The 25,578-nt window shown below is 42.1% G+C and overlaps 1 protein-coding gene across 5 annotated transcripts in view; it reads right to left on the reverse strand.

Moving 5' to 3' along the window:
• Positions 1–349: 349 nt before the first annotated feature.
• The window catches only part of BIN1 (bridging integrator 1), a 32,798-nt gene continuing 7,569 nt past the window's right edge, over positions 350–25,578 (reverse strand). For 2 of the 5 annotated variants that reach the window (XM_078860255.1, XM_078860259.1), the window contains 15 exons: positions 24,838–24,932; positions 24,284–24,379; positions 23,774–23,881; positions 20,406–20,498; positions 18,016–18,101; positions 16,486–16,561; positions 15,124–15,206; positions 10,293–10,425; positions 7,427–7,552; positions 7,005–7,118; positions 4,399–4,470; positions 3,965–4,015; positions 3,616–3,744; positions 2,965–3,066; positions 350–1,932 (listed from right to left, as the gene is read on the reverse strand). In XM_078860255.1, the coding sequence (XP_078716381.1) occupies positions 1,825–1,932; positions 2,965–3,066; positions 3,616–3,744; positions 3,965–4,015; positions 4,399–4,470; positions 7,005–7,118; positions 7,427–7,552; positions 10,293–10,425; positions 15,124–15,206; positions 16,486–16,561; positions 18,016–18,101; positions 20,406–20,498; positions 23,774–23,881; positions 24,284–24,379; positions 24,838–24,932 (1,472 nt within the window). In that variant the 3' untranslated portion in view covers positions 350–1,824. The remainder of the gene's footprint in view (positions 1,933–2,964; positions 3,067–3,615; positions 3,745–3,964; positions 4,016–4,398; positions 4,471–7,004; positions 7,119–7,426; positions 7,553–10,292; positions 10,426–15,123; positions 15,207–16,485; positions 16,562–18,015; positions 18,102–20,405; positions 20,499–23,773; positions 23,882–24,283; positions 24,380–24,837; positions 24,933–25,578) is intronic. The other 3 variants (XM_078860258.1, XM_078860257.1, XM_078860256.1) reach the window with 3 other exon arrangements.

A 25,578-nucleotide genomic window follows, 5' to 3' on the forward strand; every position in this document is an offset into this window, starting at 1 on the left:
TGGTGTACGGTGTTTTTTCTGCAATATTTTGCTGTCTTTTCTTGGATTTTCTGTTTGCACTCAGTCACATATTCACTTTAAGATGTTTTTTGTTCATGTTTTAGTTTTTTGCGGTTGCACCCGATTCAGGAGCCGAATGGCTCACAGGGCTATACCTAATAAATGAACTTGAACTTGTCTTATCTTGGTGCTCAGTATTACTTTTCTGCTACTCGGTAAATGTCACATTTTCCCGTGAATTGGTAGCACGCACATAATATATTGTCAATAGTGGAAGGACTTTGTGTTGTGCCTCGTGTTTATAGTGAATTCTGGCGGTGCACACAGGAGACACCACCACACACTCCTGTCGTTCTACCCCACTTTATTCGTAATCGCGCTGGAAAACAAATCAGTGGGGTCAAAACACGGCACATTAAAAATGACTCTTAGGGTGATTTCAGACACTTACTTGAGAACAGTGACTCTTAGGCTCCAATATTGGACCCCCCCCCACTGCCAGATTGTTTACAAAATAACCTAATATTAATTAAATTTATCTGACACATGTTAAATAAATACGCAAACAACTAGTTATCCCACGAAACATGCAAACTCTTCTAGATTCCGTTATTGTGGTGTTTTTACGTATACTTCAAACGTTTGAAAATCACAGCTCAACAATTTAACATTTAAAGAATACTTTACTTATTGAATTAACACTTACATAGCACTGAATGACAATAATCGATCAACAAAAGCTGGTCAGTTGGTTACAACTTTCAACAAATTTACCAAAGATAATTCACAATACTAAAGCAGGAATTGTGTTTTTAACACCATTGTTATAACACCTGGGATTTCGATAAACAGATTAATACTGGATGCACATGGACAAAAGGTTGTTTTAAAATGGGTATAAGAAGTAACATTTAGTGCCATATAAAAGCCTAACAAGTGTGACAGGAATAAAACACTTGGAACCTAACTACACTGTGTGAGCAAAGGTCCCAGTGCCCGGAATGTTAACGGTGACGTCAGAGTGCACTGACCACCAATAAGCTAGGGGGCCGTCCATAAATGACGTCACGCGATTTTGGACGATTTTTTACCCCCCCCCTCCTCGTCACAAAAAGGCAGACCCCCCCCCTCAAATATGACGTCACAAAGCTCTGCTCCCCCCACCCCCCAAAATAAAACATGCTTCAAATCGCTTTAAACTATTGTCATTGCAGTGCGTATTTAATGCGGTGCTGAACTCTGTTGTAGGAGAAAACATTTATAAAAATTTATATTTAATTAAGTAGAACGTGTTGTCTATATTTATTTAAAGTTGCGCATTTTGATGTGACGTCATATTTCTCACCCCCCCCCCCCCTTCGTCACACATCGTCACAAATGTCTGCACCCCCCACCCCCCAGGTGCGTGACGTCATTTACGGACAGCCCCTAATAAGAAGTCATACAAACCCAAATCTCGTAGTCAAACTACATATTTGATACAAATATCTGTCAACGTGACAGAAATGTAATCATCACACAGCAGTGCAGATTATTTAGAAGCTTCTCTCTTTGACTTAACATGGGTTTGTCGAGCTCGCGCTTGCTAGCTGTCCGGGGACCACATGCAGCAGAAACCCCGGGTCCGAAGTCTCACGCACAACAAGAGCCTTCACCATGGTATAGACCAATAATACACACACACACAGTTACACAAGCGCACACGCACGGCGGGTCATTTACTCAAGATGTCCCATTGCGTGCAGAGGTGGATGGGATTTAAATCACCTCCCCCGTCCCCGCCACAATGGACCCCCGAGATAGCAACGGGATAAAAATGGTTGTCTATTCGATGCGAAGGGTGAAGTTGTCTGGGAATACGCCCTTGTGGCCCTCAAGGACCTTGTGAGCGATCCAATCTGCCTCCTTGATGCCTGCGAGCCAGCCCGAATCCTGCAAGGGGCACAGGGGGGGAGAAGCGAATGCGCCGTCGCGTCAGTTATTCGCCCCCGCCAATCTTCCAGGTCGCGAGGAGAGCAGTGCACCTTTAAATACAAGCAGCGGCCAACTCTGATTGCGAACGTCGTTCCACCAAAAGGGTGGTTGGGATGCATGCAGATGCACAGCTGCAACCATTGGGGGAGAGCTATTTCATTTTGGAAAGGATGTGCCATTCGAACGCACGAAACTATCATCGTGCGGGCTTCTGTTTGTCTATCACATTAAATGAAATTATATTTTGTTGTGGCACGTTACTGGTATTGCTCATGGCTTAACAGAATGGAAGTAATGTTGTGTAACAGAAGCACATGGGCGTACATAAACTCTAAATTACACAGATGGTGATCTTACGAAATAGCTCCCTTTGCAGGATATTGCTAATTCAATTAATGCAAATGCTTTGGTGCACGGCCAACATTCAATCTATTTAAAACGACCAAATGTGGCACGCACAACTTGAAAAACAGACTTTGGAATGTACAGTTACGTGCATGCTGATCCTCATCAGTCATGATCTATCCACTGCTGGACGAGTCATTGCCATCCCAGCATGGTCCCTGCGATGCAACAATCAATCTAAAATTTGCACATGCGCTAATTTCACTGTTCAATCTCTAAGGCAAATGTCATTTTGGGCATATTCCCTCGTTTGACTGCAACTACATCATTAATATGGGCCACCAGTCATCATCCTTTCGAGCAACATGTCCTGCCCAAGCCGACTTGCTTTTTTAATTGTCAATATGCCTCCAACTTGCCATATTCTCAAGTCCATGCGTTTTCTAATCCAATGTGCAACTTACTATAAATATGTATTTATGCTACAAAATGCGAATTAGACAGTGTTTTTTCTAACTCTAAACCACTCACTCCCTGCTCCATCTGTCCTTCCTGTACCCTCTCCCTCCCAAGTTCCAGGGTTACATTTAAAGCACTCAACAACTGTGTACAATGTACAAAGAAAGCAAAAGGGAACCTTGCTACCTGCTGCTCAGGGCTTTCAAAGGGCAGGACAAGCACCACTTCGCCACTGCCCAAGCACAACTCATCCGTGTCCACAGGTGTGTAGTCGTGCTGGACCTGCACCTGAGTAGTGACAAGCAGCAGGAGCAGCACAGTCAACATCACCCAAAGTTTTACAAGCTCAACCAAAGCACTTTCAACCACCGATTATTATTTAATTCAACAGTAAAGGGGGTTTTTTTGCGGTTGTGCTGTAGAGCTTTCAGATGTGTTTTCTGGATGTCCCCGTGCTGTTTGACAACATGTAGTGATGTGAAACCTTGGACTTCGCGCCGAACAACATGCAGTAAAACCTGAAAATACATTGGAGAGCTCTACAGTGGCACAACTGCAAAAAACGTTGCCGTATAGTTAAAATAATAAGCGGTACGTGAAAAATATATATTATTTAACCGTTTCTGGCTAAGTTCACAATGTTTTCCCTAAATACAATAGGATACAGAGCTGATGAATTTGACAATACCAATTTTAGTACCGCTCTAATATTTTGTGATTTTCAATTACGCTTTATTTTAAGCGTTTTAAGATGCCATGACATTTAAGTGCCCTATTAATTTAGATCCTTAAATTATCTTTCTTGGGAGTAACGTGGCAGTGGCAGGCTCACTTTACCTTGTACAAGAAACCTGGAGGAAATTCATAAGACTGGGCCGGAGTGGAGACGTTGGCAATCGGGGGACACTCCGCCGAGATGTTTGCCATGCATCCAAAGCTCGCATCGTCCGGGGTCAGCTCCACTAGCTGGAACACCGAGAGAGTGATATTACTACATAGTTCCAATAAGCAGACGTCCACGTACTTGCAGCACAAATGGAATAACTTGCATTTCACTTGCAATTACACCAATTTATAATACGGTCATCTTACGGCATTCTTTATGGCATTTTTACTGGTAGAGTTTAAAATGTAACAACAACGAATGCCTTTGTGATGCAGGTGTGACACAGCACTATTTATTTACGTGTCTGATTTCCGTGTGACGTTCACGTGTGCTGCCCTGGCTGCTCCATTCCTGTTTTCAAATCGGTAGGAATGTAGTTGACAGTGTATACACGTATGCTATATATATAGTAGATTCAAAGGTTTGCTATGCATGTGTCACTTGACACCTTGGCCGGACTCCCTTGCAAATGAGACGTTCCATCTAAGACAGGGGTCGGCAACCAAAATAACAAGAAGAGCCATTTCTCTCCAATTCGGTACAAAATTCAGTATTTCAAGAGCCGCAATGCATCTATGTACATATACTGTACATACGTACATATCGTCAAGAAGCAGCCCGCAAAGAGCCGCATGCGGCTCCGGAGCCGTAGGTTGCCGACCCCTGATCTAAGAGATTATCCAAATGAAAAATTTCTATGATAGAATACATATACAAATGCATAATCTGTTTACCGTGGGAGTACTGGCCACGACTTCCACGATGGGCATCTTAGAAGGACAATGTTTGCTTGCACCGTCCAAAGACTGATGTTAAAAAAAAGGACAGCAGATACATTTACCGAGGGTTATAAATGACAAGCGCTGAACACTTGTGTTAAACACACGGAATACATCACGACCGATATGGAATGGTTACAGATGGCGTGAGATTGGGCTAAGTGGTGAAGCACACCAGGGGACACATCAAAATCCTCATAGATGACCGACCCATATCACCAAGAGTGGTGATGTTCTTTATCGTGAGACGTGACAAATACATGACAAATAAACAACTACAAGTTAAACACGCAATACGTTTTTGGAAAATGGCTAGTGGAAAAACGATGAAAAGAATAACCCGAAATATACTACAGATGCCAACAGAAAAAATGTGCAAGCGGCAGCTAAACGGAGTGCCGTTGACACAGCGGATCAAGCCCAACTTGTCAGATTCACAGCCTGACCGGTGATCGATACCTTATACGGAAACAAGAACAAATTGAAAATACACAATGGGATGGTTAAGGCTGGTACACGTGCTTCATTTTGTCATTTCAAGCAAGAGAACATTAAGCGTCTTGTCATCATTGGTGTGCTATAAAACACGGCACCCAAATTACCATTTCTTGCTTTCCATTGGTCATTTTTTTTTATAAGCGTCTATAAATAATGTAGTGGAAATACTGCTGCATTGGCAATGCTGCACAAGCACAGCTCACAAAAAACTCCATACATTTGTCAAGAACACAAATATATAGATGATAGGTGACATTTTGGCAATGGCCCTTCTATAAATAGTGCTGCATACCTTTTTGCACTTGTCAAACGATGAGTGATGGGCTGTTAAACCTTTAGCTGTGCGTCGTAAACATTAATTAATAGTGTAATACATTACAAGCAATTCACAAAAATGGTCCATAGTTAAAAAAGGAACAATTATTTTGGAGAGTACCATATTTAAATGTAAAATAATATTTAAGCAGAACTCTGTTCTGTGTTTGGTTTTCACACTAATACACAGATCTGTAGTCCATCAACCAATCAGCTTTTGAGACCACTCTGATCAAAAAGCAGTTGTTTAATCATGCAAACTATGTACTAATTTCAACTTTCTGGTTCTCATCAGCAGATATGCAAATGCTGCTGCATTAACAGATATTATTCGCAAGGGAACTCCTGATAAACTACGAGCCTTTTGCCCATCCAAGGACGAGTGTATTTCAGTAAATCTGAAACTTTCAAGCGAAAAGCAGGCCACGACGTGATATTCCTGGCTTCAATTCATATGCAATTTGTAAGATCACGGTGACACAGACTTATTTCATTTAAAGGTTATAATCCCTTGTTCATTATGACGTCCTTTTTACTTCTATGTCTCAATAGCGTTACGGATATTGTGTGACGTGAGGGTTCTGCCTTTGTAGTGGGGGTTGTAAGTTGACGCTGAGGAGCGGGGAGGAGGTGCCTCAACCCCCCATGTGGAGTGTCGTCACCCGCTCATGATTATTAATGGGGGGGTCCATGTGGAGGACATCACCTGTTCATGAGTATGAATGAGGGAGGCTGGCCGACGTGGAGTGACGTCACGCGTGGGACACACAGACATTCTTGGCTCATTATAGTAGTAAATGGGACTCCATTATTTAAGCCTATGGCTTCCCAAATTTTCACACCTCCGATTAGCACGGTTGGCTACGTATGGTGCGAAAAAAGTTCAACATACATTAATATTTAAATTGTTCGTTTTTCATTTCTCTAATATGGAGATGCTTATACTATATATGCTATCTGATCATATATATATGCTAATACCTGTATCCCTATATTGTTAATTTACAAATTGTATACAGATATTAAGTTTATATCAAAAGGAGGCTCCTGACCTTTCGTCGTAACATTTGGAGATTGAAATCGATAGCACATGAGGTTTTTTTTAATCGTAAATCAAAAACACAAGTTTTACGCAATAAGCAGAACATTTTTGAATCTGCCGGTTACATAATGGTGACGCATCACAGCGCATTTTGTGCTTCACATTAATAATAAGAATGCTAATTGGAATAATTTCTTCTAAAAAAAATCAAAAAACAGAAACACCTTTACAAACAGTGTATCTACCAAGTGTACGTCGCGGCAAGCTACATAAGTCACACCGGAGTTTTTTAAGGATTCTTTTAACTTAGTGTTAAAGCCAAAGGCTCCAACAGCCTAGAGTAGTAGAGAAACATCGCAAGTCATGCTACAAGTGCCTCGTTAGTACTGCTATAATACGTTTTTACACTAATCTCCCATGCAAGATCCAATAATATAGACTGACAGCAATGGGGAAGAGATGAGAGATCATAGGCATAACCAATGGAAGCATACAATATTCATCAAAGAAGACTATGACAAAGTGAATATGTAATACTGTCCATGTCAGTGAAATCAATAAAAACAAACTCTACAAAAGCACTGAGCCAATAGCAAATAAATGTTTTATTTCACTAACGCGGCCGCTACAATAATGAAAATCCTAAAACGAATGGGACGTGCATTTTTAATGTTGTGGAGGACCCAGCCACTGCACTGAAACATACCTGGTTCTTTTGCGGTGGAAATACGGATGGAGACGTGGGCTCTTGTTTCACGGGATCAAAATCCAGATCGAGGAGGCTTCCTGTGTCTGCTCTCTTGGACAAGGGAACCTCCAACTGACAAATTGGATTAAAACAAGTGACCCAACCTTTCCAGAGAAAACACAATATATTTCTGTATATATACACACACATATTCATCTTGCAATCATCATACTCCAGGAGTGAAAAACATACAAAATGCTAAACAAAAGGTACGAATCAGACATTTTAAAATGCACTAGCTTTTACAGCCAAGTGGTCACAACTTTCCATTACAAACCCAAATAATGTTTTCTATTGCAATACACTAAATCCATAACTATTAGCTGATGTGAGCAAACTCAGCAAAATATAAAACCCACAGAACCCTTATAAATATTTACGGGTGTGCTTGCGGTGGCAGCGTTGGGCATAAAGTTGTCATCAAAGAGGTTGACGATGGCCTCTTGCGTCATCTCCTTGCTGGGGGTGAGTTTGGGAGGTCGTGGGACCGGTGGTCCTTTCCGGCCCTGCTTTGAAGGGAAGGACAAAACAATGAGAAAGTGGCACAAATTCACATTACACCTACATACAACTGCACAGCTAGACAAAAGGGTAGCTTTGAGAAAAGTAAGTAAATGTAGAATAACGCACGTTTTTCACCTTGAACTAAGTTAAGTGCAGGAATTGCATTAACGTAAAATTGAGTGCAATAAATCCGTTGGATATAAATGTCTTAATGTTCTTAATTTCGCAAGGGCATTTTGTACATGGGAGCTGTTCTATAATAAAAAACTAAACACGTACTAGTGATAGTGACCTTTGTATAAATGTAAAATCTATATCACAAGGTAAAAAAACCTGCAGTAAAAAAACCAGACATTTAAATTCTGATATTAAAGCTTTCGTGACTGCAGGAATTCATATTTCTTAAGTCTTTCGGTAAAGTCACGTAGATAGGTTCAAAAAAAATATAAAAAACTATAACGTTTCGATCGTAACACAAGCGGTCGTCATCAGGAAAAGGGGGTTAGCTTCGGATCGTGTTCGTGAAAATAAGGCTGATCTGAAACACAGTAGGACCAATACCTTGGCCGTGGCTGATCATTGTTTTAATGCGGTGGGCTCACACAAAATTGATTTCTCTAAGACGAAGGTACTTTGCAAACCCACTGGCTATCAACAAAGATTCGTTCATGAAGCCATCCATATGTAGGACTCGTACTCGGATTGTCTTTCTCGTCCCGTTTATTTGCTCAAGGTCCACACCTTCTCCTCATCACCCCTCTGTGGCCACCCTTTCACTCCGCCACGCCATCCACCATCAACGCGCTCTATGTCCCTCCGTTCTCTCTCCAGTTCCCCCAGGGTCCGTCGCTCCGCTGCTACCCTGCTCCGTATCTTCTCTGATGCACTGCTACCACTGCTACCACTGCTACCACTGCTACCACTGCTACCACTCACTCTGTCTCCTCTATCCGCTGCTACCGTGCTTGACCTATCTCTCTCCCCACTGCTACCGTTATCGTATTCTCTTATTACTGCTCTCCGCTATTCCGGGCACCATCACTCCAGCTCCCCATAGCTCCAGCTTCCACCAAGACTCCGACCAAGACTCCCCCAAAAGCTCCCGTCTCTCTGTTGCGCTGTGCCTTTTATATGCACCCCAATTAGTCCTTATTAATTATCTCACCCCCCGATTACCCCTCGGCCCCCAGGCCCCCAGCGTCACGTGACTTTGTTATTGTTGCCAGAGCAGCGCCACTCGTTAATCACTCACCTTCTTAACCAATCACCGGCCTGTGTCCCCGGTTGCCCTTAACACCTGTTACGCCACTTAACGCGTCTCCTCTCACGCCTCAGCAACAACAACCTCGTCCTCATATACCCCCACTGTCCACTTGCTTGTCTGCCTAGCAACAGACCCACGAAGCGGTGGCGCGTGTATTTTCAGGTCCTACACATATATACAGACACGGACGCAATTTCAACTGAGAAGATGGGTACAAACTGAGCAATCATTGGAAGGACATTATCAACCAGTTTAAGTCATAACTGGCTGTGCTGTTCCCATCCTACCACCTTCCGATGTTAGTTGTTATTTTCGGCTCTCCGATTTTACATTAACAGGTCAAATTTCTCACACTTATACAGCCACCTTCGCGCGCCGACCTAGAGCTTGCGTCTCTGCGATCTGCCATTGACACGCTAATCTCTCACATTAACATAGCCACCTCAGCGCATTCGCCGTGGAGGCCACTCACCGATTTTACATTAACATGCTAATTTTTACCTGATAGCCCTTCAATTGGTGGAAAACCCACCACCGTCGCGGTTGCCGCCCACCACTTACATTAACATTAGCTGCCCCGCCCATGCTGCTGACATTTGGGCTACGCCCATTTCAAACCTTTATAAACAGTTTGCCTCTAGAAGCTAACCCCCTTTTCCTGATGACGACCGCTTATGTTGCGATCGAAACGTCGCAGTTTTTTGTTATTTTCTTTGAACCTATCTACGTGACTTTACCTAAAGACCCAAAGAATAAAAACATACATTTTTCAACCATTCGATCCCAGTACCACACACTATCTTACCGCGTAACAAAATGTAAAGAAAACTCTGTGAAATACGTGTCAGGTTGTACTGCGTGTTGTTTGGCGTAATATCCAATATTTCGCTCCTCGTGGCTGAAGCTTCTTTAAGACGATAATTGGTTCTTTACCCTTCTATCTGGCAACAAAACTGACACCTTTTTACAAGGAGTCATGTTTGCATAGACCGCAATACCTGCAGTCATAATACAAACAAAAGAACATAACTCTGATAATGTGCACATTATCAGAGTTATGTTCTTTTGTTTGTATTATGACTGCAGGTATTGCGGTCTATGCAAACATGACTCCTTGTAAAAAGGTGTCAGTTTTGTTGCCAGATAGAAGGGTAAAGAACCAATTATCATATTTTTACTGGCAAATGAGGTTCCCATAGTCTTCTTTAAGACATTAACTTAAAATGAAATACCATACATGGAGCAACTCCAGTTCCTCAAGACATCACGCCGAACAACGGCACTTCAGTTCCTCAAGACAACACGTTGAACCACGACACTCAAGCGAGTTGAGCATGTTGTTCTGACTTCGTGCCAAATGAGCAAACAACCCAAGGAGCAACCCGAAATATACATCGGACAGCTACGTCGCACAGCCGCCGTGCTACCGCGGCTAAATAAAGCCGAATGTTACCATGATGCGATTACATGAGTGTGACCTGCATGGGCGACTTGTGAGGGGTGGGGGCATGGGTGGGGCTCGGCGTCGCATCGTCGCTCGTTGGGCTGGTGCCCGCGGGTGGCTCCACGATGCTGGGTGGCAGCTCGCGTGTCTTGAGTGGCCTTGAGTCCCTGCCAGACACAAATCCCTATTTATCAAAATCATTTTGTAAACCATTTTTTATTTTCCCAGGTAAGGCCCCACTGAGCTCCTATATCGCTATTTTTTCAGAAGCGACCTGACCAGAAATGATAGCTCAACGCAGTGCCTTATCACGTGGCAATTTAATCTCAGGCAAATGCACTAAATGCATGTTTCTAAATGTGGAGGGAAAAACTGGAGGACCTGGAGAAATCCACGGCACCACGGGGAGAACGTGCAAAATCCAAATATACCATCTTCAGGGTTAGGATCGAACCCACGACCTCCTGTATACCAGATGAGGTAGTTAACATCTCGCCACCGTGGTGAGATTTCATCATGTTGCTGCTCTGTGGGCTGAAATCTGTTGCTTGTAGTGTAAATTATCCTACCTTCTGAACCACATATTTAATATTAACATTTAATTTGCATTGTCCTTTCTTTGGCAAATGTCCAAGTGTAAATTGCATTGCAGCATGTGATCACTTACTGCATCGCACTTGGTGAGCACAGAGACATCTCTGAGATTCTGGAGTAAGTTCAGGAAAATTAAGTGAAATATATTTATAATTTCTTCATTTGGGTTCTCCACGTCCATTTTATTGCAAACATGCACAGCTAGAGTAGCAACCAACCACCACCACAACAACAACCCCTATAGCAACCGTCACAGCAACACTACAAAACACCACTGCAATAATACCACAACCACAAACAGCACAGCCCATTAGCCTCCACTGTTACAATGCAGCAGATGACCAAATCACTTGCAATGTCCCCCCAGTCTCGTCAAATCTCAAAAGCTAAGCAGCCTTGGGCCCGTACAGTTACTTAGCGGGCGACCACAGTACATGAAACAGGAGGTGTAGGCCACTGCTGGGTAAGATCGTGGGCAACAGAGGGCAGTGCTTAGTCTTCTACGTCTCCTCGCCTTCACCAATCCACACTGACCAGCATGAAGTGCAGTCAAATAATTCCCATGGCCTGCGTGGCGTGGGCAAGCCCTCATCCAGCAGTGGATTGACAAACGAGATGCACACTACAATGAGTTTACATCAGTAACCATCGACAAGCACAATACCACTACAAGTAACCTTCCACCACGGCTTAATGCCGCAATAATGTCCACACCTATGATAGCAGTTATCAATGTAATTAATTAATCTGCTGTATGCTATAAAAAGTTCTGGAAAGACATGGCCTTAAGAAAACGGATTGCATCTAAGTTTGACAAAAATGTTCTTGCATTTGTGCTTTCATTGAAAATGTTAATGTTCCCTCATGAATTATGTTTTTTTAAACCACTTATCGTTGAAGCTGAGAGCGTATTAAAATCCCGAGAGAAGCAAAACGATGAAATATGGACGTAATCACGATAAATAATTAACTAGAATTGTAGTGGACAGTGGACTGAACATACGTGAAAGTACATTGCTAATTATTTTTCATTATTTATAGTGGGAAACAAAGAACACGCTATCTGAAATCACCAAACGCATAAAGAAGAAAAGGGAAATATAGAATGCATAGAATATAAAAGCATTTAAAAAGAATGAGTATAAGTCAGAGAATACAACACACACATTATTGGAGAATGAAAACAACAAAAAAGGAAGTTGATTAATGATAATTCACAAACAAACTCACACTCATCTAATGTACGTATTGTCCATTTAAGATTAACTGATGACAGTCATTATTAACAACCCATGGCAATGAACAACAGGAAATGATTGAAGAGCTCAAAAGAAGCCGCAAAGTTCAGCTCAATATAAATATCAATCGCAATAAAAGTACTTTACAACAAGTTCACTAAATAAAAAGTGTGGCACAATAGGAATAGACCACTCTTTTAATTATTTCCTCGTGCAGCAATGGAGTAAAGTGTGGTTTTGTGAAGGTCCTCATGTGCTGTGCAGTACATCAATGCACGTGTACCTCAGCATGCGATACTGAGTCGGGCCTGTAGATGGCTGGCAGGGTTATTGAATAACCTGACCGAAACACCAGTCACGTGGTTAATGGCGACTCGGTTGAAAATGTCTGTACCACACGTGCTGTTGCATTTTGCAAGTAAAGGACCCGAATATTGTTTTTGATATTTATAGAAAAGTTATATTCTTTAAACTTGGCTTTGAATTGGTATTTTGTCATATGTTCAATAGCACTGTGCACTGTAAAAGGTGACGTACTGTAGTTAATACTGGTGGTAATTCTCTAACCCGAATACTGTTTATTCTATAACCATGCCCATGCACCCAGAGTATGACTACTTGCAATGCTATTAAGAATATAACACATGTACAGTAGTAAGTTGTATAATGGTGAAAAGTACAGCACGTATACAGTACATAACAGGACCCTGCGGGGTGGGCTGGTAGGAATAATACTAATACCGGTACAGGGATATCGACCGCACACACACGCACACGCGCACACATGCGCATAAACGTACACACGCACACACACACGCACACACACCGCACGCACACACACATACATGCACGCACGCACACGTAATGAAGTTGTGTTGCTACGCTTCCAGTTCGCCGTGAATAACGATCCGAAGCCCAATAGCGCCCATTCATCACGCCGCTCGAGTGGGCCGGACACGCACACACGCACGCACACACACGCACACAGTCACACATATACACACACGCACGCACACACAGACACGCACACACACGCACACACACGCGCATACACACGCACACACACGCACGCACGCAAACACACACGCACACACACACACACGCGCAGGGGGAGCGGGCGGCCATCTTGTCGGACGGACGGACGGACAAACGGACGCGGACGGACGGACGGACGGACAAACGGTCGGACGATATAATCTATTGGTGGTCTGGTCCACTTCGTTCCTACCAGTATAATGGGTGTAATATATCAATATAAGTGGATGGTATCGATAGACATAGCTTAGGATTAAGTAATATTCGAATAGTGAAGTATAAAGATTATGATTAAAGACAGAGATGGTGTATCAGTAGTGGAATGGGTTTAAGGGAAAATGTTATTGAGTAACTTGATCTGTACACCAATCACGTGATTAATGGCAACTCGGTTGGAAACTGCTGTGTGTGACACACGTGCTGTTGCATTTTACAGGTTACCACAATAAATGTGATTGCCCTCGATTTGGAGCACCTGCCCACGTCCTTCATTTCGAGTGTGCAAAATATAAAAAAATAACTGCCATAGGCCCACACCTGGAAAACACCACAGTGTATGCATAACTAGGATGATTACTGAAGGCCTATCAGGATCAAAATGATCAAATGAAAGTGACGAGCAAGATATGGGTGGAGCGCTTTTGGAAAACCAAATTGCTAATAGACGAACATACCAATGTGCCAGAAGAAGAATGTTTTTATTGCTGCATATTGCCAGCTAACAATTGAGTTGTAAACAGGAAATATGGCAAATAAAATGGGACAAAAGCTGAACGAACACACAAAGAAGCATGGAGATCATAGCTGTAGTTTGGGGGGGCACGGGGTGCAATGCCCCACTAACACTGGGCACCTTTATTAATTTATTTTCAGTAGTTTACAATAAAGATTTAAAATTGATTATAGGCGCCTGCGATACCTCATGTGAGGGACAAAGCGAACCCCCGCCCCTCCCAAGTATAAAAGTCAAACTCCGCCTATGGTGGAGATGATTCTAACTGGGAATTAGACTGAGTTACAGAAATAGTAACACGTGGATCAGAGAACAAACACAAATTAGAGACATCATGTTGACTTTCAAGGAAAGACTGCGAACAAAATGGCAGCCAAAGAAGAAAACACGCCAGAGAGGACAACCACAAGTGAAGCGAGCGCAAAGAGACCAGCTCAAGCGTGGGAGGTGGAGAGGCATCACGGGATCGTGTGGAAGAGTGACCGTGTGGGGATCCCTTCACGTAGAACTGAAATAATCACGGCTAATGATGATGATAGTTAATTATTTAACAAAAATTAAGCATGGTGTGTGGATATACACATAAGCATCCAACGTTTAAATATGATGCAACTATGATTGTATGATCAACTAACTACAGCTTGAAAGACAATATAAGAAAACTCATGAACACGTGGAGTGAAACGTCAGACATCATGCTCAACACACGTGGAGTAAAACGTCAGACATCATGCTCAACACACGTGGGGTGAAACGTCAGACATAGCCAAGACACGTGGAGTGAAACATCAGACATCATGCCCAACACACATGGAGTGAAACGTCAGACATCATAGCCAAGCCACGTGAAGTGTAACGTCAGACATCATGGACAATATACGTGGAGTGAAACATCAGACATCATGCCCAATACACGTGAAGTGTAACGTCAGACATCATAGCCAAGACACGTGGAGTGAAACGTCAGACATCACGCTCAACACACGTGGAGTGAAACGTCAGACATCATGGACAACACACGTGGAGTAGAACGTTAGACATCACGCTCAACACACGTGGAGTGAAACTTCAGACATCATGGACAATACACGTGGTGGAGTGAAACGTCAGTCATCATGGCCAAGACACTTGGAGTGAAACGTCAGACATCATGCCCAACACACGTGGAGTGAAAGTTCAAACACAATTCCCAACACACGTGTAAAATTAAGTAATTCGTGTCGCAGTTCAAAGGTGAGAGCACTGAAAGGGCACCGATATGGCACCTGGGAGCTCCGTGGATGGAGAAGGCCTTGTTTGAGTGCTGGCCCTCCAGTTTGACCATGACATCGAGTAGCTCATGGTTCAGCTGACAGGGGGTACAAGTGTACACAAGCACAGAAACACAATCAGTGTCTTTATTGCATAAAACACCGTCAGTAATTCGTCCTCATAACTCGTGCAAAGTATGTTTATTTCCCTTTTCACATTTTTATTTCAATTTGTACTATTGAGATTCAAGTGCCATTTTGGAGCATAGGACGCTTCGTCGAAAATTTGTCCATCATTGGGTCATACACTCCTCTCGAAGAGGAAACCATCACTCCATGTTAGAGAACTGCCTGTAGAAGGTGATATTACATTATCACTTCTGACATTTTATTGACACTGGAGGCACTGTACCTTCCCACTGTCATGGTCGTCGCATGGCTGCCAAATGGAAATGTTGAATTCTCAGACCTGGAATTTTTGCCACATGAAGTGAAAATCAAATTTGGTACAATACCTGTTGTGCAGTCATTGGTGACTGGCCTGATACCATCAACTAACTATACTTGAGAACTCCGTTCAATCACGGACAGTTAACAGCTGAAACCTGGATTCCAATGCAGGCCCTCGGGAGAGCTGGCTCATTGCTCTTGAGCCCCGAGTTTCCCAAACACCATTAACTTCATGCTGCTTTAAACCACAGAAAGTGTTTCACTTGTCCAACCGGTCATAGGTTTGTACGTTTTTACAACCTTTGTGTTTTAGCACACATATTACAAGGAAATGTAAAGTTTGTGTTTTCCAACGTAATTGGTCAAATATTTAGATCAGTACCTCATTCAATTCAACGACAGTATATAAGTAACTAGCCTTTTGCCCATCCACGGGAAAAAGGCATTGCAGTAAATCTGAAACTTGCAAGCGAAAAGCAGACCGCAACATGATATTAATTTACAAGGTTAGAATCTCTTGTTCATCATGACGTCCTTTTTACTTCTATGTCTCAACAGCGCTACGGAGATCGCGTGACATGAGGGTTCTGCCTTTGTAGTGAGGGTTATAAGTTGACGCTGAGGAGGGGGGAGGAGGCGCCTTGCAACCCCACGTGGAGTGACGGCACCTGCTAATTATCATTTGGAGGACGTCACCTGTTCATGATTATTAATGAGGGTGGCTGTTCGATGTGGAGTGACGTCACCTGCTCATGATTATTAATGAGGGGCGGGTCCATGTGGAGTACGTAACCTGTTCATGATTATTAATGAGGGGGGCTGGTCGACGTAGAGTGACGTCACGCGCGTTACACACTGACATTCTTGGGTAAATATAGTAGTAAATAAAACTACATACATGAAATAAATAAAGTAGAAGTTGAGTACCTGTCCAATTTCCTTGTGAAAATTCTCTTCAAGGCCAGCGATACTCTTGAATGTGTTCACATAAAACCCCACTCGGCTACAGAGAGGAATACAATGGAATCATCAATTGGTAACGATCAATGAAATAAAGTACAGAGAAGATAATAAAAATTACAAGGTGATCCATATATAGATACACCACAAAAATAATATTGAGGAATTAGATAGAAATCACATTTTCATTCCCACACTCGACATGTCTTGCACTGATCTTTATACACTTATTAAATATTTAACACACTCCTGATACACGGTCGAGCATAACCAGTTTAACTTGTTTACAGCATTCCATAATGTTTAAGCTGATGTTATTGATTTCTAAATACAAGGGTCATTAGAAAATCAGTGGGGTATCAATGAATGGATCCACCTCTATAATATGCATCATGAATTTACAGAACGATCGTATTTACCCATTTAAGATACATAATCTCATCCAAGCTACTTTGACCACGAGTTGGCTCCTACGAACCCTCGTGAGCAACAATCCAAGTGCCTGCATACACCACGATATTCCCAGTGTGTGACAGGGTCCTGTTTTGTTGATGGACAAATTAGGCTTAAGCACAGAACAGACACTCAGATGCAAGGCAACATGTGAGTGTAGCTTCTCCCTACAGTACATTCAAGCATTTCCAATTTTCTTCATTTGTTAAACCCACATTTCGGAGAGAGTGAAGGACAGCAGTACTTCTACCATCAAATAAAGTTCCCACCGAGAAAAAAATATTCACCAATTTAACATTTATTGTAACGTTATTGAACTCGATCACATTAATTTGAAAGAAAAAAAGTTAAAACAGGACATGTGCCCCCACAGGGCAGAAGTTAATGCACGTCTCTTGATTCACACTGGGTTGAAAATAATGGGCCAATCCAATGAGAGAACACCCTGCAGGGAATGTCATTGAACAGTATTAGATATTCAAACTTATGTGGCTCTGAGGCTCAAGGGCTTTAATGCACTGTGTCAGGATACTGAGCCAGCACCTCTGAGTTCGTGGGTTTGAAACCCCAAGGCTGACAAGTTTTAAAAATATATATCACCTAGCCTGGAACGTTTGCAATGTGAAGAAATTAGTATCTATGTATCCAGTAATTGCAGACTGCTTCAAAAAGAGTTTCAAATATTGCCTTTGCATGTAATGTGGCCTTCTCAGTTGTGGGGTCATATGAGTGACAATAGACAAAACCATTTAAAATCTAAAGACTCTGAGGTTTTGCCCCTGTTGTAAAATAGCAGTTTATTAAACGAGCAACGAACTGTAATACCGTTACTCCAGCTCTATCTGGCCAATGAGCCGAGTCCGTAGAGAGATTACGACAAATAAACAACAAATGCAGTGATACTGGGAGACCCTGAGGAGAACTGGAAAGTAAAACGTGATTTTATTTCATTTCGCTCTTTGAACACATTGGCAATTGTGAATATTTGTTGTCACCAACCCTGGGCATGCAAAGCTGTCACACAAATCCAAAATACCAAAATACCTGTTCAAAATCACTGGCAATTCCTCTTGCAAGTCATTGTTGATCTCCTCAAACACCTTTTGTGCCTTCATGTAATCCTCTTCTGCCTACACCAAGATTATATTTGCACATCAACACATTTTACACCTCCAAAGACAGAGAGGCTTCATAGGTTCTACTGACTATTTGGTACAGACATTGCAAATTTTGACTCACGGAATGTTTGCTATTTTTGCAATAACGTTCCAGTACCAGCTATGTGTTAAAATATAAGTATATGCAAATACAGCTCATTAGATAAACAATTTTTCAAGTAATTTAACTGAACAATCTAAAAATGATTTCATCACCCTTCATAAGCCTGACCTTGAACATCTAAGCAGAGGCCAATCAAAGCCATGCTCGCTGGTCTTGGACTCCCCTAACGCGAATCAAGATGGAATAGAGCACATTGTTTGAATTTGGGAAGTTGTATTTACCGTGTGCAAACTGGCATTGTTGATTAAAACATCAGGCCATTGATGAACTTCAGGGAAAAGGCATAAACAACAAAGATGTTTACATTTTCATGCTGCACAATGTACCGCCATACACTACTGGAGTAAGAATAACGTTCTTTGTCAATCTACTGCTCGATGAAGCCCTTCCCATGCTGTAATGGTCATGAGGCTTTTTGACAATACAGTAAAACCTTGGATTTCGAGTAACTTGGTCTCGCAATCCAAGGTTTTACTGTTCTTCTCTACACGGATCAGTGTGGGCTCATCAAGGGAAAGGCCCAGAACTGGTTCACATACCACCCACCAACTGATGTTAGCGGTGGCCGTGAATCGAATTCAGGTCTCCGGGTTCGAAACGCACTGCGATAACTACTGTGCCACTTATCCACCTCTGCACTACTATCATAGGCGGAGTTTGACTTCTACATTTGGGGAGGCAGGGGTTCACTTTGTCCCTCACATAAGGAATCGCACGTAATTAATTAAAAATCTTAATTGTTAACTATTGAAAATAAATGTATTAAGGTGTCCAGTTTGGAGGGGCATTGGGCCCCCCATGCACCCCCCCCCCTAAACTCCGCCCATGACTACTATACAAAGTTCAAATGTATTACAGACCATTGTGAAAGCTAAACCGCACATCTTAAATTATAGGTAGGAAGGCAAAATACTCAGACACTTATTCTGGTGACACGTGACTTACGTACTGTAATTTATAACCATTCTGTTTTGGTCATGGGGATTGCTTAACTATACTTCACCATTCTGACAAGTGCGGGTTGGTGAAGAGCATGGTAGGATCAGAACTCATTCGGATATCACCCACCGTTGATGTTAGCCAAACTGTAAACTCAAGTCACCGGTTTCATAGCACGGTGCACTAACCACTACCATGCATGTGACTTAACAGAGATGACTGAAGTGTACTATCTCACACACACACCATCATGTGGGTTTCCGTAGAACTTGGCCACCCCTCCATATTTACAGCACTTCACTCGGTCAGTCAGATAGCTGAGGGACAATTTTGAAAAAGCTACTGGAAGAGTAGGCAAGGAAAAAAATCCAGCCAGATCAAGAGTGTGTAGAGCTTGGCATCTCAAGCATTTTACAAACTCATGAAGATGGAATGTATTCTATGGCACGAAATGGAACATCAAGAAAGCACACCCCGACATTAATGCTGAAACTGCACATCACAGGAGCCTTTTGGTACAAATTGAGCAACATTCAATATGTGCGAGGAAAATTATTGCACGCAAAGTTTTTAGTCTCTTTGTGATCACCATGTCAAAAAAGTAATCTGGTATGAAAAATTATTATATAATATAAAAAACACTGCTCAAAAGGCACCGCACATTCAAAGACAGCTTCGAGGTTCTTAGGTTCTTTCGGTAAAGTCACGTAGGTAAAAAAATATTAAAATTGATAAAAGTAAAATAAAAATAAAATAAAAATCACGACGTTTCGGAGGCAACATAAGCTTCCGTCTTCAGGTGGAACCGTCACAGCACGATAGCTGTATCAAGTAAATGAGAAATTCTAAGAGATACTACCCCGTATATAGAAGACGGAAGCTTGTGTTGAAGACGGAAGCTTGTGTTGCCTCCGAAACGTCGTGATTTTTATTTTTTATTTTATTTTTATTAATTTTAATATTATTTTACCTACGTGACTTTACCGAAAGAACCTAAGAATATGAATACTTGCAGTCACGAAAGCTTCAAATCTAAAATTAACAGCTTCAAGGGTTAGGCAAAGGCATGCACACAATAGAGCCCGGCACTTCTTAAAACAATGATGAATGTGAATGGAAATGTTATTTAGGACAAGGAAAGGTAAAGAGTTGAAAATAGGACAATTTTTGAGGCACGATGTACAGAATGATCAGGGGGAAGACCGATGCGTCACCTGGTTTTTGAGGAGGTTTGTCTGGGCAATGAGATGGGCCTGGATTTTTCCCTGACACCACTGAGGCGCAGCTTTTTCGAGCAGCAAGACCGGCTGACGGACACAGACGACACGAGACAACAGAGACGGCAAGGGGAGGACTTTACGATGCGACCGTGCATACACCGCTTGCCCCTACTGCCACCACAAAATCTCACTTTGAGCCCGAGCTTTGGTTATACACTGAGTAACTATTTGTTTCTGGGTAGTAAGTGTTATATCCTAATTGCTTATGCCTCAAAAGTACAGAAAATGGCTATTATTCCCCACAAACTTTGCTTTTATGACCAGGACAGTGATATTTTGAAATTTACCTATTTTCCAGAACATTCCAGATAGATTCAGTGCTGAGTAAACTTGGAGTAACTTCTCGAACATTCTAGAACTTTTCAGTAATATAAATAGTAGTATAAATACAGGGGCCTTAAGCCCACCAGTTCAGTTTAGTTCCAGCTGCCTAAGTGGATACATATCTGCATTTTTCTGAGATGGCATCAAGAGGCTGCAAGCATCCGGTAGACGCATTTTGCTATGTCCGCGGCAATTTATCAAGACAAGAGCGTAAAAGTACTCTGTGGAAGCATCTGCTAAGATGTGTGAGGCCTACAATGCATATTTTGGTATGCCTGTCAGGGATCAAGACAAACCCTGGGCACCTCATTTCAGCTGCAAGAAATTAAAACAAACTCTGGAAGGTAAGATGGACAAATGGTTGCTCAGAATTTTATGTTATAAAATTCGTTTAAAAATGTACATTGTAAAAGTTTTTAATTTTAAAACGTTTTACAATTTTTAATGTTATTAAAAAAATATATCATGAAAAATGTTGCGAGAATTTCTTACACATTAGTCATGGTTGAAATGTATTCTTGTAGGATGAATTTCGCTATCCCAAGAATTTTGTGGAAACCCATTGACCACTCAAACAACTGCTACTTCTGCATGGTGGACCCTTCCAAACGTCGGACTGGCAAGAATGCACCTGCTATCACGTATCCGGACCTTCCTTCATCCATCGCCCCGGTGCCACACTGCCAAGAGCTCCCCATACCCACTCCTCCAGAGAGAGAGCAGCTGTCTTTAGAAGAGACGAGCAAGTCAGAGAGCGAGGAAGACGTTGTAGATCCAGATGACAATTTCAGAGGTGGAGCTGAGGAGAGAAACCCATACTACCCTAACCAAAAAGACCTCAACGACTTGATCAGAGATCTTGGTCTCACAAAGTCCAATGCCGAGCTTTAGACGTCTAGGCTCAAGCAGTGGAACTTGTTGGATAAAAGTGTGCAAGTCGCGGATCAGAGAAAGCGTCACCAACATTTTTGCAGCTTCACCCGTCAAGATGGACTCTGCTTCTGCCACAATGTGACCAGTCTGTTCGAGGCAATCGGAATCGCCTGGAACCAGAATGAGTGGCGCCTCTTCATTGACAGCTCATCCAGGAGCCTCAAAGCTGTACTGCTCCATAATGGTAACAAGTACCCGTCTCTTCCCCTGGCTCACTCGGTAAACCTCAAAGATGATTACAACAGCATCGAGACCTTGCTGGATGCCTTGAAGTATGATGAGTATGGCTGGGAGGTCATCGGAGACTTCAAAATGGTGGCATTCCTGATGGGTCTCCAAGGCGGTTTTACCAAGTTTGCCTGGTATCTTTGCCTTGGGACAGCAGAGGCACCAAGGTGCACTACCACAGGTGGGACTGGCCACAGCAGACTGAGTTCTCTGTGTGTAGGAACAACTTCAAGTGGAAGCCACTGGTGGACCCCCGTAAGGTGCTGATTCCACCACTGCACATCAAATTGGGCCTTATGAAACAATTTGTCAGAGCTGTAGATAAGGAGTCGGCAGCCTTCAAGTACCTTCAAGACTTCTTCCCTAAGCTGTCTGAGGCAAATGTCAAAGCCGGTGTCTTCGTCGGACCACAGATAAAGAAGATCCTGGAGTGCAATTAATTCTCCAAGAAGCTCACTAGTAAGGAAAAAGTGGCTTGGGACAGCTTTGTCGCAGTGGTCCGTGGCTTCCTGGGCAATCACAAGGTCGAAAACTATGTCGAGCTGGTTGAGACTCTGGTGTAAAACTACGGCACAATGGACTGTAGGATGTCCCTCAAAGTCCATATCCTTGATGCTCATCTTGATAAATTCAAGGAGAACATGGGAGCGTACTCAGAGGAGCAAGGCGAGCGCTTCCACCAGGACATACTGAACTTTGAACTCCGCTACCAAGAACAGTATAACATGAACATGATGGGAGACTACATTTGGGGGCTGATTCGTGAAAGTGAATTACAGTATAATCGTAAATCTCGAAAAACTACTCACTTCTAAATCTTTTTAGTCATTTGTGTATTACTTTAGTATAAAAACATGTCCATTTTTATTCATATGTCGGTTTTTTCTGACTTTATGTGAACGAAAAGACACAAATTCGCCCGTTTTCTCATTGAAAATAGGTAAATTTCAAAATATCACTGTCCTGGTCACAAAAGCAAAGTTTGTGGGGAATAATAGCCATTTTCTATACTTTTTAGGCATAAGCAATTCAGAAATAACACTTACTACCCAGGAACAAAAATTGTATTACACAGTGTTACGAAGGAGAGGAAACATAACAAAACAAATCCAGGCATAGTTGTCAAGACTAAAATCTAAATGCTATTCATCAATATTCAATATTTTTGGCTTCCCCATAAGCCACATCCATGACCTTTTTCTTGATAATTGGTTATTTACCTCGGGGTAAGCATTTACACCATTGGAACAGTGCACATTATCAGAGTTATGTCTTTTGTTTGTATTATGACTGCAGGGTCTATGTAAACATGACTCCTTATAAAAAAGGTGTCAGTTTTGTTGCCAGATAGAAGGGTAAACAACCAATTATCATATTTTTACTGGCAAATGAGGTTCCCATAGTGTAGATGCTTGCCCCGAGCTCTCATACTCTGATGGTGCATTGTCTTTGAGTTGTGCGCCTTTTGGCGTCATCTGGTCCAACCCATGTGAGACTAGGCTCTAAGGAAAGCTGTCTCGGGTGTGGACCAATCAACTTCAAGGACAGTGCACATTATCAGAGTTATGTCTTTTGTTTGTATTATGACTGCAGGTATTGCGGTCTATGCAAACATGACTCCTTGTAAAAAGGTGTCAGTTTTGTTGCCAGATAGAAGGGTAAACAACCAATTATCATATATTTACTGGCAAATGAGGTTCCCATAGTGTAGACCTTTTTCTTGAGAAAACCAACATGTTTAAATTAAAATGAGTGGTCTGAAAAGGATGGCATGAGCACATTCAAATTATTTTATAAATGCTACATCTTGCAAAGACCTTTGCTACTTTGACATCTTCCTTTTTCTTGGTGCCCTGCAGTGACTCAAGGTGGTGTCTGGCACTGTCATAGTCCACCAGCTTCCGTCCACGTTTGGAAATGCGTGACTTCAAAGACAGACATAATAACAGCAAGTTAGTTAATTACACTTTACATCGCAAAACCTGTGTCATAGCTCTCCAATGTGTTTTCTGGTTGTGATGTGTGTTGATCGACAGGATGTCTGATGTTTCACTTCACGAGCTGAGAGCGTTTTCAGTTCCTTAATAATGAACAAAATCTCCCAGGATGCAGGAGACAAACGTGGGACATGATGCCTGAAGGATTGAGAAAAAGTAACTCCCAGAATCAAGTGGCAGCTCCAGCACGTGGAATGAGATGCGTTGGATCATCGTGTTGAGCAACGCCTGGCACAAACCTTCACGTTTACAATAATTGTCTTACTAGAGGTGGAGGCAATTCAACAAGTGGAGGAAATGTAACATGAACGGTTCGTTGATCGGTGATACCTTGATGTCGGGGAACTGTCCGAGGTACGTATCCAGAGTGAGGAGTGAGTTGTCAACCAGCTTCTCGTGAAAATCACCCCAGAGCTCATCGCTGTTCTGTACAAGATGCACGTAAGTGCACAGAGTCCACACGATTTACATAGCCAACATGAATAAAGTCAACATCATTTTCATAGTCAACATTATTTTAATGAGGCCATGGAGGTCAGGTTTGCTGCGCCATGTTTAATCTTATAATCTTTTCCCCTTAGTGTCCGTGCATACGAATTCAAAGAGAACATGTGCAGCATTGTAAATATACATAAATGGAGGGACAGTAAAATTATTTTGACAATGATTCAAAATGTTTCATTGCCCAGCCTAATTTTAGACTAATATGAGCTCTATCTATATTCACGTGATAATATTAATGTTACGATAATATACTGAGAGATTTTAAAAATATGTATTTACTCAACTGATTGTGTAGAGTTATAATAGCTGATTAACGAACGTGTTCACCGCTTATCATATGCACGGTATACATACCATTGCACTAAGTGGCTGTGGATTACCTGTGATATATCCTGTACATCTTCTTTTCCATGCCAGTCAGGTTCATAAATATCTTGAAGGGTTTCATTCATCTTCTTTGAAGATTCATGCATTGCTGCAGGGACATAATCCACACTGGAAACTTGACAGCAATAATAATTCGTTTTTTTTTTTATAGAGCACTCTCTTTTAACCCGGAGCGTAGCAGAGTGCTTTACACGTAATAAGTGACTTACGTCACATCTCAAACATTTTAAAGGGCACCCCTCGTGGCAGTTGTCCCAGTGCAGCACAAGACGACTCGGCACCCGGCCTGCAAGTAGGCATTCGTCTGCCAGTCGTGAGCAATGATTGGTACGTGTAATTCCAGTATAGACCTTTCCTCGATAACATCAGATTTCTGACGTGTTTTTTGTTAGCTGCGCCGCATTGTCTTATTAAGAACAAGTGCCTCAAGACAAAGAAATAGCTTGGTATTCCACCATTGGAACCTCATTTGCCAGAAAAAATATGATAATTGGTTTTTTACCCTTCTATCTGGCAACAAAACTGACACCTTTTTTACAAGGAGTCATGTTTGCATAGACCACAATACCTGCAGTCATAATGCAAACAAAAAACATAACGTTTTGTTATGCGGTGCAGCTAACCACAATACTTGCAGTCATAATGCAAACAAAAAACATAACTTTTTGTTTGCATTATGACTGCAGGTATTGTGGTCTATGCAAACATGACTCCTTGTAAAAAAAGGTGTCAGT

This window comes from Lampetra fluviatilis, chromosome 10 (genome assembly GCF_964198595.1).
Source record: "Lampetra fluviatilis chromosome 10, kcLamFluv1.1, whole genome shotgun sequence".
Classification (NCBI taxonomy): Eukaryota; Metazoa; Chordata; class Hyperoartia; order Petromyzontiformes; family Petromyzontidae; genus Lampetra; species Lampetra fluviatilis.